At 33.9% G+C, this 17,211-nt stretch overlaps 2 protein-coding genes across 3 annotated transcripts; both read right to left on the minus strand.

Annotated features, from left to right (window-relative positions):
• Positions 1-1,050: 1,050 nt before the first annotated feature.
• On the minus strand, positions 1,051-4,287 carry LOC125196537 (glycine-rich protein 23-like). The gene is made up of 2 exons (XM_048095099.1): positions 3,785-4,287; positions 1,051-1,372 (listed from the first exon to the last, which is right to left on the minus strand). Exons 1-2 carry the CDS (start codon positions 4,140-4,142, stop codon positions 1,161-1,163), a joined length of 570 nt encoding a protein of 189 aa, XP_047951056.1. The 5' UTR covers positions 4,143-4,287; the 3' UTR covers positions 1,051-1,160.
• An 8,242-nt stretch (positions 4,288-12,529) lies between these two features.
• LOC125195982 (probable pectate lyase 1) lies at positions 12,530-16,582 on the minus strand. Of its 2 annotated transcripts, XM_048094301.1 has the most exons (7): positions 16,379-16,582; positions 16,073-16,120; positions 15,402-15,479; positions 13,926-14,568; positions 13,729-13,832; positions 13,516-13,654; positions 12,530-13,431 (listed from the first exon to the last, which is right to left on the minus strand). In XM_048094301.1, the coding sequence occupies exons 1-7, from the start codon at positions 16,486-16,488 to the stop codon at positions 13,210-13,212; spliced, it is 1,344 nt and encodes a 447-aa protein (XP_047950258.1). In that variant the 5' UTR covers positions 16,489-16,582; the 3' UTR covers positions 12,530-13,209. The 2 variants fall into 2 exon arrangements, with proteins under 2 accessions (XP_047950258.1, XP_047950259.1); XM_048094302.1 differs by lacking the exon at positions 16,073-16,120.
• Positions 16,583-17,211: the final 629 nt, after the last annotated feature.

Consider the following 17,211-nt stretch of genomic DNA (forward strand, 5'->3'; position numbering starts at 1 on the left):
TTCTCATCTCTCAAACCCACCTATTTATAGGATAGGAGAGAACATATGAGAGGTCTTGCCTTGAAGGCACCTCATAAACATTTGGAGGTTACAAGAAGTGAAAGGCCAAAGGCCTTTCTCTTTTCCCCCATATTTCACACGTTTTCAACAGCATAGGTGTGGGAATAATTTTTAATTAAATAAGTAGAATTTACATACACAATTATTATTTTTTTAATTATTTGAGTGTTAATAAAATTATATTAATACTGTATTACATAGTAGGAGTAGTAGTTAATTTTTGTCATATTAATAAAAATTGAATTAATTTTTGCCAATATTTGATTAGATCAAATCAGTAATAGTATTAATTTATTAATAACAAATAAACTCAAAATTAATACGTATTAGTTTTGTTATTAATATTATCAACCAAACATTTTGCTAAATTTATTAACCAAACAATAAAATCAAATTCAATACAAATTTAATCCATGACAATGACTCGCTTACCTTATGCCAAACAATAAAATCAAATTCAATACAATGACTACTCAACAGAATTTCATCTAAAAATACATTTAATTTTTTTTTTTCATTTTTATCTGTTTTACATAATCAATTTTGTATTATAACGCATGCCCCTTCACAAGTTCATTTTTTGACGGACGGATTGAGTAACTTTTTTAGACATTACTTCAATAAAACGTCAAGAATTGTTTTGATAATTCACATTTTATAAAGTAAAAAAAGAAGACAAGAAAAGATGCCAACCCCAATTTCAAGATTATTTAATTCAAAGTTGTACAAATTATCTTTTTTATCCCAATTTCAAGATTATTTAATTCAAAGTTATACAAATTCTTCTTTTTTATGCGTTTCGATTGTAAGAACAATGCATTTGTCTTCTTTATCCATATTTTAAAATTTGAACGGAGTTCAAGTAAATTATAACATCTTGAAAAAAAGATGGTAAAATAAATCATAGCAAAAGTTAGTAGTAGTAAAATTAGGAAACCACATTGTATGTAAATAAAATCAAGTTGCTTGCTTGAATAAAATTATGCACTCTTTTACTGAATAGTTTTTTTTTTTTATTATTTAGCATGCAAAATAGAAGATACAAGCCCTAGTTAGCAAGATACATTTGCATGCCACAATGCCACATAGAACCAAGGTTTCTAATTAAAACTTGGTGAATTTCTCTTTCCATTCACCGGAATACTCTCATCTCGACCATCTTTGCCCCCACGGCCTCCGAGGCTCACACCTCGTGAACCCAGCCAACTGTGGCCACCTCCACCTCCACCTCCCCAACCGCCTCCACCACCGCCTCCGCCTCCACCTCCACCTCCTGAGCTTCCACCACCACCTCCTCCGCCCCCGCCTCCACCTCCAGAAGAGGCAGGAGGTGGTGGAGTTGCTACGGGAGGCGGTGGAGACTGTACAACTTGGCTAAGTGCAGTGGTGCTCATTATCATGATCATGACAAATAGTGCCAAGCTAGGAAAATGAAATTGAGACATGGCTATAAATGACTTAAATTCTTGGATGTTTTGGGAGTGATTTAATCTTTAGATATGTGCGCATATATATAGGTGGGGGTGAGGGGCACAACTTCATGGGGTTAATTGGAGACTTTGTTCTTATTCTATTTTTACAACATCAAAAGATAAATGTTGTTCCTCAACCACATGTTACTTACCGCGTTTTGCGTGTTGAATTAATTTGTTACTATATTTATTACATTTAGAGTAAACGATCGGAGTTATTAATTTCTTTCTATACAACTTATTTCGGAGTACAAAATGTGTGTTCAAATTGATTAGTCTCAAACATTAATAGAACACATCGATCTATGAAGATTATGATATAATTGATAAATTTCAAAAAATATTGTAGTATTCATCTAAATATATTTATGCGATCTTACAAGGTTTATTTACTTATTCCCTTTCTTTATTCTTTTTATTCAGTAGTGGTTACAGAAAATGCCATTTAATAAACCGGAATTTGGGGGTTTATAACAATTTTTTCACCAGCTTTTGTATCTTCCACATAATTTCTTCTTCCACCTTGATATATGTGTATGTGTACAATGCGCTTCTGACGATCTAAAAAATGTCATTCTCTCCAAGCATACAATTCACTATCAATGACTATATTGCTCTTAGTTTTAGTTTTATTTTTTACTCCATGTTTTTGTGGGAGGGGGGATATTTTGGATCAAACGTAATCACTTAATTTGATATTCCCTCCATTTCCTAAAAAATATAATTCTTTCTTTTTTATCTGTTTCATAAATAAACTCTCGATTTTAGAAAATGACCTACAATCCATTCATTCTCTTACTTTATAACTTGTTTTTTAATCATCCTCTCTCATAATTTACCAATTTTGCATTAAAATATGTGAATTTTTCAAAGTTCCTATTTTTAAAAGATGGAGAGATTATACAATGATGAGAAACCACAAAACTACCTTGGATGGAGGGAATATAACACAATTGGCTTAAGTATTATTAAATGCTGATGGAATTAATGCATACATAAAAAATGGTCTAATTTGTTGATGACCAAATTTTAATTTGTAGTAGTAATTTGTAAAGTATTATAGAAAAATAGATAATCATGTGGACGACGCGAGTTTTACTACAGAATTGAGACTAATTTTGACGGATCGATCAAAATGAAAAATTACACCCTCTTTTTTTATAGACGGATGAAGTATTACTTATTGATATATCAATTAAAATATTATGCTCAATGTCAAATAAAAATATAAAACCATGTACGTAAATAATAGTACTACGGAGTACTATACTCTGATCTGATCAACTGAAATATGGCATTCTACTCATTTTTCGTCCATTTATTGTCAGTTTTAAAATACTTTCTATTACACACCACAAAAAAATACGGGCTTTAGCGAGTAAAGTTTGTCGTGCAACACCAGTACTCTATACTCTACGAGCAGATTGAGATCACTTACCAAGCAGCGAAAACTTACCGAGCATTTCACAAGTAGCAATGAAAACTCAAATTGCGTCAGAATTTTCCTAGCACGTATCTAGGTAGCGACGGAACCATCTTAGGCCAAGCGTACATGAAATGAGAGGTTGAAGACATAGAGCATTTGGGCTTTATTGTTGGTTATTAGCCTTATTAATCTATATAAAATTCAGCGGCCTAGCAACTACTTTACTTAATTCCTTCTCTCGGAAACCATAAGAATAGATTCGTACTACTCCCTATTTAATTCTGATAAGATAAGTAAATAGGGAATTATACATTACTACAGAGGTTAAGCGTCAAGTAGCCATAAATAAAATTTCAAATATACCTGTATGTATTACGTGAATGACCGATTTCATAAAGATAAAAATTGTCACGTGCATTTAAGATTTATGTACGTAGTACTATCGATCAGGGTCAACTAAAATTTTCAATTTAAGTTTAATAGTTTACAAAAAAGTTGTGTATGGTTAGATTTCTTGATATGGTCATGATATTATGGCACAGTTATGCACTAAGGAAAAAGAAAAAAGAAAACATAACAATAATTTCATTGATAGATAAACGAAGATCAAAACATAATCCTTCACACCACCAAACTTAGCCAGCTACCACATTCCAAAACATTGAGAATTACAGAAAAAAGGAAATTACAACACTACTACGAAACACCACTTAACGAAAATTGAAAATCTTAGCTAGCTAGTCCCTTAAATCAACAAAACACAAACCCTAAAACATGTGACAAAGTACAAGCAATGAAGCTCAAGGTACAACATGGCCGGCCGCACCGCCAACTCCAATTCCACCTACACCACCAGCACCGGCAGCGCCTCCAACTCCGCCTAGCCCACCTAGTCCACCGGCAGCACCGCCAATCCCTCCCAAACCCCCTAGCCCACCCACACCTCCAATCCCACTTGCGCCGCCAATGCCGCCGCCGATCATCGGAATCCCGCCGGCGTAGCCAACGCCAGCCCATCCACCAACGCCGCCGCCATAAGCTATGAAGTTTTTCTCATCACCGACACCGTGTGCAGCCGGAGCATCAGCAGTCTTCACCACCGTCTCTTTCTCAATAGGAACATCTCTTGCACTTGCATGCACAATTGCTAGTGCAATCAACACAATAGCATACAACTTAGCCATCTCTCTCACTCACTTACCTTAAACACAGAGATGTATGAAGAGAAGGTGGGATGTTTTGAGGTGATGAATTAGGGGTGATATTTATAGGGATAATTTGTATGGTTTGAAGCGGTGTATTAAAAATATGCAGAGTTAGGTGAATGAAAAGAAGAGATGAATTGAAGGTGGTCAACTCTCTATATGATGAATGTTTGTCTTCCATAATTTTGAACTCCAATTGAAGGGCATGCAAACTCTGCTTCAAACGCGTGTTGGGAATGCAGGAAGAGCTGTATTTAATGAATGTTGGACCTCATCTCTACTTTGAGTTTTGCTTTTTTCTTGATTCAGGAATTTACAGTTAAGTATATTTGTGTGTTGTATACATCCACAGACCATATCAGGGGGCGTATCTACAATCTCTTTTAGTAGACTCTTATTGTCCACATAACTTACATGAAAGCGAGAGAATAGTGAAAGATTTCCATAATCTAGTTTAAATTCTTTTTCTGTTAAAACAAAGAAAATGTACTACTTTAATATACTATATACCACTAGCTTGTTGAAATCCCAATAGGAACTAATTCACTCTAAGTCAACTAATGTTTAAAGGCCTATAGTATCACTGACATTTTTTACTTAAAACTCCCCAAACTATGTTTATATGTAAGGCCCTATATGCATGCAGGTGCAAATTTCTATATACTAGTACAGTATGTTAATCGATGACAAAGTCTAGAATCTAAGGAGTTTAATTTTAATTTATATTTTCATACTCATTTCTAAGTTTGTGGCCGGCGTGAGGGACATTGCTCAAACAATGAAGTAATAATCGGGTTGGGCTTTAGGCTATCCTTAATATTACATGCATCTTCCAATAATACTCCCTCGTCCATGAAAAAATTGTCTCATTTTGAATTTTTTGGTGCTCGCAATTTAAAATCTAGTTTACCTTTTTTCATTTGTGAATCCTACCATTCACCTAAATCATTATATTTACATTTTATTATAGAAACAATATATAAAAGTGGAATCCACATTTCTCTAACTCATTTCTCATTTTCTTCACAAAGTCAAACAGTTTCTTAAACCTGTGCTGCTCAAAATGAGACTATAAATGATATACGAAGGGATTATTAGTTTAATTATAATTATTAATAATATTATTCTTTTTATTGTAATTATTCTGGCCAAGCAGCATTGTACTTTAGAAAAATTCGACTTACGATGGATCTTTAATCTTTAAATTGGAACGTGTCCAATTGTCCATTGTCAATTTGACCATGGCTTCCACCAGTCGTAGCCCATTTGCGTAATAGGATCCCAGCTAGCTAGCTACGTGCAGTTGATATCTTAAAAGTTCCATCAATTCTCACATAATGATACAGTATTTTATAAATACTAGGAATTTTCTTAATTTTCTCATTTGCATCTTCTGAGTTTATTATAAATCAAGAATTAATTACTACCACTTTTCATTGAAACAACAATTAATTAGGTTTCTTCATTATTATTGATTACATACATGGGTTGGACAGAGCTTGTAAAGCCCAATGAAGAGTGAAGTAGGATGTCATATTTTGACCCAAACGTATCGACCTTCTTGGATTGAATATGCATTGGCATAGTTGATGCTTTTCGAACTCACACACATTTTTTAAAATTCAATATTAAGAAGTTCTATTATACTACTCCCTCCATCATCGAATAAGAGTTATTTATTTTCATTTTGGTCCGTCCCCAATTAAGAGTAGCACTTCACTTTTATCATAAATGGTAAGTAGGTCTCACATTCCACTAACTCATTTCACTCACATTTTATTATAAAACCAATATAAAAAAGTGGGTCTCACATTCCACTAACTTTTCAACCAACTTTTCTTTACATTTCTTAAAACTCGTGCCCGATCAAAGTGCTACTCCTAATGGGGGACGGAGGGAGTATGTGTTATCAGGATAGTGATAAAATGCAAACTTTATATATTGTATAAACTATGATCTGGACCATTAGAAAATTTCAATAGATGACAAAATAATAGCAACAAAAAATGTCAATACAGTATCAACACAATTTCAGCACAGCATCAACCGTTGACATCGCGTTGACATTTTTTGTTGGTGTTATTTGTCATCTGTTGACATTTTTAAACGGTCCAGATCATAGTTTTGAGTTTGTACAATATTTAAAGTTTGTATATGATTACATCCACATGTTATCATCTAGATAGTAAAAATTGGTTATACTTATCTGCTTTTAACTCAGGATCTTTTGAATTTAAAATCATATTTAATTGATCATCTAGATAGTATAAATTGGTTAATGTTGTACTCCTAGTACTTAGATTTAGATCACTTTTTTGTGAATATGATACTTTTGTTCATCATAATGGTCGTACACTCGTACTATAATTACATTATTCACTAATAATTTAATTCTACGTTAGTAAAAAGTGCACGACTTATTACAGTATCGTTTATTTTGTGTTAATAGAGATGTTTAATTGTTTTGTGTTGATAAAGAGGTTGAATCTTACATATTTGTACGATCTTAATTGTGATGTTACAGTATTTCAATTCAGATTGTTTCGTGGTAGCAGAGATGTTGAATCTTATAAATTTGTAGGATCTTATGAGGTGTTAAAGTATTGCAATTCAGATTCTTATAAATCAGAATCCAATCTCTGCTTCAGATTAGAATCTTCTGAATTAAGAAGTGAAGTCACAATTATAAACGCATGTAATTTTCAACGACCTCATTAATTGAAATTATTAATTTTGACCCACAGTTTATGAATCTACCTAATTAATATCCAACAAATTAATTGGATTTTATTGCACCTAGCTAGCTAAATGTTGCGCAGGCTGTGCACATCAGGGTCTGTTTTGTGGTTGAGCTTAATAAATTCTGTAATACTTAATACTACCAAAATACAATATTTCTTTTAGTGGGTTCGCTATGAAGAGTTTGATATGATAATTTTTGCAATTTATTTACTAGAGAATCTCTATTTTATGGGATAGTACGTAAAAGCATTCGTTATGTGAGAATTTCATATAGTTTTTTCGATATTAGAACAGGATTATTATAGACGTTAATCACAGACAAATATTGATAATTTTCTTTTCTATGTATAGCAGAATTGGCACACCTATTTAAAGTAACAGGTTCAACGCAAATTCACCTTCTAGTAGCTATTTTCAGATATTCACAAAGTTTTTCATTCGTCGTAGTTTTAATTACTCCACTCGCAAATCGTAATACTTAATTTATCTGTAATTCTCAGTATAAAATGAGATCTTTACTTCATTCACAACAATACTACTCCACTACTTATTATTTAACTAAAATCTGTGTTAAATATATATATTTGAGATTTTTTGTGGACAAAAGAATTAATATTGTTGATAAAATAATATGCATAATACTCCCTTTGTCTTATAAAAATAAGCTAATTGAGGATAACAAGAGTTTTGACACATAATTGGTAAAGTAAAGGAGAAAAAGAAATAGTAGTTGAAATAATATAGTGGATGATGAAGCTCATAAATGATAAAGTAAATAAGAAGGAGAAAATGTTTCCATAACTGGATATGGCTTAATTCTATAGGACGTACGAAAAAAAAAATTCAGTCTATATTCATGGGACAGAAGAAGTATAATATAGTATTGAATAAGATTTTGGTTCTTGCATTTTCTAAAATATTTTTTTTTATGAGTATAACTTCGATTATTATAAAGATAAGTCAATGAGACGTGGTCGTGGTCGATAAAAAGCTTAAATCAGTGACATTGTGGAGGTGATCGTGGTATGTTTTCACATTTCACCTTTTTTGGTTGAGGAGCTTCATTTCTCTCAGTCTTGGTGATCTTGTTTTTTATGGTGTTTTTTGATGCTTTTGGTTGTCTTTTCTTGTTGGTTGAACTTCTTTTTGCAGCACGTGATTTTGCCGCTCTTTGTGCTTTTTTCTTTGATACTTGTTTGTTTTGCGAGGAGTGTTTTTAATTGTTTTGTACACTTGAACTCTTACCTTGCCATTGTTTCTTGGCTTGAGCATACTCCATACTTATAAAAAAAAATACATCAATGGGGTTGTAGTAAGATTTAAAAGTAAGGGGTGCAAAAATGTGCGCAGAAATGTTTCAGTTTCCATTATGATGGGGGACCTATATTTGCTATCTGAACCATTCTCATATATAGGATGATTAAACTCTTTAATAAGTCGTGAATGAAATGATTGACGTCATAAACAAATGCAAAAGTTTGTTTGATGAGTCGGATAAAAAATTCACGAATTGTAAATTCGAAACAGAACTTAAGAGAGATAAAATTCACAATCATGTTGTTGATAAATATTTTCAATCCAACGATGAGGAAACCCTATAACATAAGAAAAATGAAATTGAAAGAAAAAAAAAATTAGAAAGGATATCCTAATTGTTAGAAGAAAAGAATATCAAAGTCAATTAATATATTTCTATCTTTCTATCTATTTATTCTTCGAACATGTAAATGAAGTAAATACCAAAATAATTTGAGGAAGCTTCGACGAAGCCAATTTTCGTTTTTTATGATCAGATTACTTTGGCTTCAATTGTCAGTAAACAGCTTATATCTTCTTCAAATTTTGGTCCACTTGCGTATAATTAAATTATTACAACTTTGGGTTACTCAAATCTTCACTTCCAAATATCATCTTGCACAATTCTTTAGCCCAACCTCATGAATAAATCATGTTATGCATCTTCAAACTTTTTGGCTCCACCCCTTATGATTTGATCGAATATATACTTCATTAAATCTTGAATCGTTGATAATTTGTTTGTTAAATGGAGAGAGAAAATATAATTTTTATATTCACGTGAGAGAGAACTTTTTTCAAAAATAGAAATGTGACATCTTTTGTGGGACAAACTAAAATAGATGGAAAGTGTGATATATCTTTTGTGGGATAGAGGGCATAATAAATAGGTAAAGTTGAAAAATGGTAAAATAAGAGAAAGAAAAATGTAGGCAAGACTATTCTCTATATTATTATTTCTTTTACTTTACTTTCTCTCCACTTTAATTATTTATTAATATTATTTTTACCAAACGAGTACAATAAAGGAAGTGAACAAATTATCTGGGACGGAGGGAGTAATATATACAAAGAGTGATCGTCATGACTCATCCGTAACGTCGCAAAATATATCTACCACACGACTCATATGAAATCAACTAATTATGTTTAAAGGTGTGATCATTGTATCAAATTTGTAACAAATTTCCAGCTGTAATGAAATGAATCACCCAACATAATTATAAATCTCATACATAATTAATCCAACGTAGTGAATATATTCACATTACCCAAGTCTCTCAACTCTTTAATTTCCACCAATCATGGGTTTTTTTCACCTAATTTTTGCTCCATAGCAGTCCAAGATTTGATTATTATGTCAACCACTATATGTGCTAGCTGTCTATTTAAGTAAAAGCGCATAGATACATTACATATACTGTATAATTTATCAAATTTATTTGAGAAACATAGGGTCACATATGCTTGAAGCTATAAGATTAGAACCTATAAATTGATTATCATGATTTGATTATTAATGCACGGAAGTTACTTTTTTTTGCTTGTGTGAATTGGACTATATATATTATCCAAGTCTGAGTAAATCATTTTTAGTCAATTTGAAGAATAACGTCATTTTATAATGTAGTACTTCGATATATCATTTTTACCATAAATAGTAGCCAGATCAATTATACATATATATTTATTGTATAGTGAGAATGCAAGTTTTAGCTGTGTTGATTTTATTAGTAAAATTTAGGGGAGGATTAAAGAAAGTGATAAAGATATGAAATTGGGGGCACATGGCGTGTGGGTCCCTGCGCATCACATGCATGGTATGTTGTTTAGGCACGTTCGCACGTGACTTGCTAACTTTAAATTCCATTTGATTATTTTTTGCAAATTTAAAATTATTTTATCGTTCATTTTGACTTTGCTTTCTATTTATATCTTGGCACTTCAATACTTGTTTTTCAATTCTGACACATCAAATATATTTTAATTGTTCTGGTTTTTAAAATTTATTTCAATTCTCAAATTTAAAATCACACCAATCAATTTCGTTTTTAAATTTAAAAAGAAAAAATGAATTTGAAATTGAATGAATTAAAGCTCGAAAAACTAACAAAATTAAAGAAAGAAACTGAATCATGGGTGGGTAGATTGATTTTAATATGTTTTCGAACTTCAACTTTTATTGTTATATTTTCAATAAGATTTTCAAGTTTTCTATAAGAAAATAGGTTCATATATTTATTTACAGTAGTCAAAGTGGCCACTTGCACCTAATATACTAATGAAAATCAAAAATATATTTTGTTGTATGATTCTAATCCATATTTGCATTCATCCACAACTAAAGAGATGCATGTTGGATTTATGGAATTACAAGAGATAACCGGGCGTAATACAACTCAAAGAAGAAATACAGAAATGAACTGAAACGAAAATTACAAACGGAAATCGAAATTATAGACCGTAGAATAGGAAATATCCGAGTTGAGGAGGCCTCTTTCCGCAAGACGAGATACGCCCCGGTAGTGCTCTTCGGATTGACGTTTCGTCCCCAAAGATAAAACGGCTTGCGTCTCTGTTGAAACAGAATGCTTTCTAGTGTTTGATATGTGTAGAATGCATGGAATGACTAGCCTATTTATAATTTTCATGACCGATTAACTATAATTTTTAATGTTTACAATAATTTTTTATGTGAACCATTTCCTATAATAAGTAGTAGTACACCTTTTAGGCATCTTAATTTTGTGATAAGAGAATAATTCAACTATTCGATACAAAACTTTCAATTATAGGTACTACTTTGTCTTAATTGTACTCCATAAACATACACACTCACAACAGCGGTGTAGGATATAAATCCTAAATTCAATGCAATTTTCTGCTCTGTTGAATCCATTTATAAGGTACACACACCTCCATAAATGATGTCGGACAAAGCTCAATTTAAGTTTTCTGGTATGTAACACACACTTAAAAATAAAAAATTTAAGACAAAGTTCAATTTAAGTTTCCTGGTATGTAACACGTTTAAAAATAAAATTAATAAGTTGATATGATATGATTCTTTCCGCCAACCATTTTTAATTGGTTGTTTGAGGGTCACTTTTCAATTGCAAAAAAGGTAAATTTGCATGAGTAAGATCAAGAATTCTTGAATCGCAATCAAGAATAACCATGTGAGGAATAATGATATTTTCTTAATATCTATTTGTTCATTAGTTTTTATGCATATAATTCTTTAAGCTGGATCCCATATATTGTTTGTTTAATTATAAACAGATGCTACTAAATTGTGTATATTAAGTGTTTAAAAGCTAATTATTGATACAACTGGAACATGAACTCTAAAATAAAATAAAAAAACTGCAGAGAATCAGAGATAATGGATGATTTAGAGAACTACAGAGTAGTAACAGTTTCTCTTCTTAGAATAATTAATCAATAATATATTTAATCGCTCAATTCGCTAGAATCATGCATGTTTTTTTGAATTCGATCGTAGTACTTTCTTTCAGAGAATCGATTGGGTTGTACTTTACCAAAATAAATAGTGCGTAACATGGAAATGATTAATTCCTAATTAATTTTATTTACAAGTTTTCAATACTTAATTACTAGTACTATACTCGGTCTCATAGTCATTAGAAACTGTACACTATCGATTTTACGAGGTTCAATTTTTAACACCAAAAATATTAAGTGGCATGTCGAAATTGAAGTAAATTAGTATTAACAAAAATGATATTAAAGTAATTGATAAATCGAACAATTTCTTTGTTAAAATGAATTTTTCTCTCTCTATTTTATCGTACCAATTAAAGAACTCTCGAACGTGACAACAGACAGCAAGTGCCGTGTTTAAAAAAAAAACATAATTATAAGCATTATTTTCCATCAAAAGATCGAAATTTTAGCAACATTGGATCGCTAATTATTTGCATATGACTTCCAGCAGGGATAAGCATCCTAGATCATGTCTGCCTCTTTTAATCATTTAGTAATACACCTAAAGCTGAAGCTAATTAAAAAAATGCTCCAATGGTGAAGAATGGTTTGCACATGATCAAAGGTAACAGACAGTAATGATTAAGGGGTAAAATCACCACAACAATAACTATGATAACATTATTGTAATAATCACAACATGTCACAAGATGAAGAAAATTGCCAACATCCCCACTCGAATGGAGACATAACTTTTACTTGTTCAAGTAGTTAATTCTCATCTTTCAAATAGTACGAGTGTAATGAAAGCATCTACTGATAGAATGATCAGTGCAAGCTATTGAGAAAGAATAAAATCAAATGTAGACACAAGAATCATCTACACAAACCAGCAATAATGCTTTTCATTGACAAAGACAAAGCAAAAAGAAGTGGAGAAAAGCTAAAAGGCAATGAACCTTTAATAACATGCATCATGTATTACAAAGGTCCTCATTTCTCTCTCTCCCCAATAACTCAATGTTTAGACATTCACACTATAGCTTGTATGACTCAAGAAAAAAAAAAAAAGAAGCTAAAACAAAGAAGAAAGAGAAATAGAAAATTACAATATCATTTAGTTCCTATGAAGAATGAAAGCCAACACAATTTCGGTAGACTTAAAGATGAGATATATGTGGATAGGCAAATTGTGGAGAATCCATGACTGAAAGATGATTTAAAAAAAAAGAGTTTGGACAACGCTTCAGCACCTGCTCCCAAGAATATCATTGTTTTTCTTTTGACTGAAGCAGGACGAGGTTGAGCAACAACGGGGAGAAGGCGAGAGCGATGTAGATGATGAGAGGGATATGGTTGGACATGTGTCATAAATGTACACTTGCCAGTTTCAATGGATGATAGACAACAATCACTATAATATGGATAGGGTGATGCTTCAATGGGGTCAAATCATAATCTAAAATGGCAAAAGGAAAAAAAGGGTAAAAAAATAAGGTGAAGTGATTTTGTTTTGCCTTTTGTGTTGATGTAGTTGGAAGAGGGAGATGCAGAGTGTGTGCTAACACTGATGACCACGGCGGCATCCAAGAACACCGGATCCGGATGTAATGGTTCCTACCATGGATGATGACTTGGCGCCTAAGCTTGAAGCTCTTGCATAGCTGGCTGAAGCTCCGGCTCCGGATGGGGTGAAGTAAGCTCCATTAAGCATGAGGTCGCCCGCGGATCTCCAGTTCCAACCCTTCCATTGACCTTGATTCGTGTCAACCCTCTTTGTCACCTGATCACAGCATTCATTGATATTAAGCAGTGTATACATTTTTATACAGAGTGAGACAGAGAAAAGAAGAATTTGTTGCAGTACCTCTTTTGCAAAAGGATTGCTTGGTGCAAGATATCTGTTGCCTTGGCTGTTGATCGTGGGGTTTGCGCTTCCACCAATGGCGTACATCTCCCAGTGAGTGTAGTCATTGTTCACCACGTGGAAGTATCCATGACGGCATCTGCAGATTTATGAGTTCTCATTAAGTTTGTTCTAATTCAAGAGGTTGAGGAGGCCAAAGTGCAATTAAATTACCTTGGCATTCTCTGGATAAGGCCTTCACCAAAGTGATTGAAGGCAATGGTCACCTGCATTTGCTTGTCTCTCGTGTAGGCGTCACTGTGGCCCAAGAGCATAACCTGTTGAAACGATATACACAAGAATCAATCAATCAAATCAGTAAATATCACTCACAGCAATCTTGAAACATGTAACAATTGTAGACAACTCACCTCGTTGTGGTGGGTGAAGTAATTGTTGGAAATGGTAATGGCAGTGGATCCCATCACAGCGTCCACAAGGCCATCCGCACAGTTAGAGAGCGAATTGTGATCCACCCAGACGTGGCTCGACGAAAAGATGGAAATGGCGTCGCCGTCAGCCATAGTCCTCCAACCGTAGTGGGAAGGCGAGCTCCTCACCATGGCGTTGCCAGTTGGTTTGCAGTCATGGATGTGGAGGCCATGGATGATCACATTGGTGACATACTGGATTGTGATGCAGCCTCCACCAGCTATGTGGACATTCGCGCCACGCCCATCAATTGTCTTGAAACTGTTCATGATCAGTTCCTGCTTCAGCTTGATAACCATATCACGCTTGAACACGATCCAGAGGGGCTTTTCCTGGATAACAGCATGCCTTAGAGTTCCCGGCCTGGGGTTCACGGGATTGTCATCGTTAGGGTCAGTCACGACATAGAACCGCCCATCACGGCCTCCAATGGCGTTGCGCCCAAAACCAATGCCACAGTCCGCTAGGCGCTTGCGGTTCTTGTGCCAATTGGGATCACAACGCCAACAGTCGTCAATGGGGTTACCGGTTCCGCATGAGAAATATCCCAGTTTTCGCCTCTCCGTGCTGTTCTGAGTGGCCCTGTAATATATCCCAAACTCACCATCATCATTTACTACATTGTCACAACTCCATTATCAAAGAATAATTCATATTAAGTCATCATATTTATCAATCTCTTCCATTTAGTGGGTTAATTAGGAGATTTTCCTTTCCCCCTTTTGACAGGACCAGTTTCAAGCATGTTAAAGCCAAGCAACAACGTTAGGCACACTCTGTCACGTGCAAAAAGGTAGAACAAGTCTTTCATTATTCCAAAAAAATGAATGCTTGCTTACACACATGCACATGACTAGAATGAAATGATACAAGCTTTACAGAACGTGAAAATAACATAAAGAAACAGAGCTCTTCAATTATGCTTAAATAAAGCAACAAAACAAAGGTCAGTTATTCAACTTTATCTAGTCCTTAAAAAGAAAGCAGCAACAATCAATGACTAAAAACAGAAATGAAGTTATGCATGTTCCAACACTAAATTAAATAAACAAATCCTGAATGTGGATCTGAGACTGACTACAGTCTTGCATGTGCACTGATCTGAACAACAACATTGACCCATCTTTCCCAAAACAATGTGAATACATGAAATTGGATAATCAATAAACAAATCACTATTATAGAATAAGATGGATAAATAATATTGGTGTGTACTCCATAAATTATGTAGTAAGGCATGTGGGTAGGGTAGGTCTCATTGAGGGAGGACCACAACAAGAAACAACTCCTAACAGCAACTACTACTAAACCTCATTGTGTCAGTTAATGCTCTCACTCAACCCATTAAATGCACAAAAAGGCTATTTCCAGCAATTCTTGAAAAAGTAGGAAGACTATTAAAAAAAATCACTCACATTTCAACCATTCTCACAACCTCTTCTGGATCAGCCACAGCATGCTCATTCAAGGCCTCCTCATCAATGCCTCCCAACCTGAACAAACAACCATCACAGTGAAATTAAAGTCACATGATGGTTTCAGAAATTAATTTTTGGCTGGAAAGTTTTCCCATTTCTGGTTAGAAAAAAGGAATGGAGACTGTAAAATTTCACATGGGCGACCGACAATCGCGGCGAATTATTTAGGCAGATTTCGATTAATTGCAATGGGTATTATTTTACACACAGTGCACGCACTAGTAGTGGCGTTTAATTTCACTGCTCAAGGTAGTGGAAGAAAGAGAGCCCGGATTTACGTACATTATACACACAAAAAGTTTGTTTTTATGAGAGAGAAATCAACTGATAACTGCTTGAAAAAGGAAATTACGAATATGCCACCAACGGCATCTTTTATTTCGTTTTTCATGGAGATGGTTGGGTGGAATAATGGGCATTTAATGAGGGTAAGTAAGGGAATAAGATTATGGGTGAGGAATTGCGTATAAACAGAATAAACGGCTGAGATCGATTCAAGCATGTTATTTAACGGACGGGATCGATGCTGCAACATCTAGGAAAATGTTACTCGTGAGTCGACTCAGGTCGAAAGTGAAAAACAGAATTGAAGTTTTTCAGTTACTCACTTTTCCGCCATTGTTGAGTTTGGGGAGCTCTGCAAATTCTCCGCCTCACTGAACCGGAAGAATCAACAGAAAAGTTAAAATCATTTCTCTTTCAGAAATTATGTAATGCTGAGCAATTCAGAGAAAAATGCGATTGAGAAAAAAAAAAAAAAACTCGTAGCGAAAAAAGAGGGGAAATTCAATGAGAATCACGCATACGCAATCCACATTGTGGAACAAAGCTGTAAATGTGCAGGAACATTGCTGCTCTTCTCCATGGGATCAAATGCGAGAAACAATGAGCAAAAATGCAGAGCAAAAACGAACCTCGGTATCGCGGTTTGAGATTTCTCAACTCTAGCCATAGCTCCAACGAAAAACAGAAACAGCATAGCTGAAAACAGAGAGACCGCCAATTTCTTCGAATCCATCGCCATTGTCTTCACAGAACGCAGTTCCAGCCTCTCTCTCTCTAGATGAAATGTGTATGTAATTGACTTAGAGAGAGAAAGGGGTATGAAAATGAGGAGAATGAAGAAGAAGCGCTACGGCCCGACATAACGGCCTCTGCTGATTTTATAGACTGCCAACGATCAGAAAACGTTAGACTTAACGACCGTTAACTAACTGCCAAAACCAGTATTGCTGTTAATTTGTATGACCGCGGTTAGTGTTGCTAATCATATTCTTTTACTGACAGCGCTTTACTTAATTAAAATTAAGTGACTAATTTAACTAACTACTGATAACTGCTGCAGTTCTGCGCTTTTTATCCACTGTGTCTGTCACGTGCCACCGTCGGTCAGTCACGTGCAACAGCTTACATGTTTTTCTCTTTTTTCTTCTATTTTTCTTGCTTATAAAAAAAATTAATAAAGCAACTGAAAGTTCTTGAATCAGTCTTGTCTCCCCTTCAATTTTTTGAGTTCTATTTTTTACTTGGGTGATAAAAATTGAACGAATCATAATCTCTCACATATATGTTAGAAAAAATTAATTACAGTATGATTTTCTAAGCTTTTAAGTTTTAACCATTCAAAGTTATGCAAAAGTACAAATTAATCAACTCTTAATGAATTCTATATAATTTAATCAGTCAGGGTCAGTATACTAGGTTTCTTTTCTTTCTTGTGATTTGGTAACTGAAAGTTACTTGCTAA

This window comes from Salvia hispanica, chromosome 6, assembly GCF_023119035.1.
Source record: "Salvia hispanica cultivar TCC Black 2014 chromosome 6, UniMelb_Shisp_WGS_1.0, whole genome shotgun sequence".
Lineage (NCBI taxonomy): Eukaryota > Viridiplantae > Streptophyta > Magnoliopsida > Lamiales > Lamiaceae > Salvia > Salvia hispanica.

Excerpts from the sequence above, each read along its gene's own strand:
- LOC125196537 (XM_048095099.1), bottom strand. The coding sequence starts at position 4,142 with ATGGCTAAGTTGTATGCTATTGTGTTGATTGCACTAGCAATTGTGCAT. Across the intron at positions 1,373-3,784 it reads AGGTGGAATTGGAGTTGGCG|GTGGAGGCGGGGGCGGAGGA; the intron begins GTGCGGCCGGCC and ends CCTCTTCTGGAG.
- LOC125195982 (XM_048094301.1), bottom strand. The coding sequence starts at position 16,488 with ATGGCGATGGATTCGAAGAAATTGGCGGTCTCTCTGTTTTCAGCTATG. Across the intron at positions 13,833-13,925 it reads ACTTCACCCACCACAACGAG|GTTATGCTCTTGGGCCACAG; the intron begins GTGAGTTGTCTA and ends TCGTTTCAACAG. Across the intron at positions 13,432-13,515 it reads GCAATCCTTTTGCAAAAGAG|GTGACAAAGAGGGTTGACAC; the intron begins GTACTGCAACAA and ends TGCTGTGATCAG.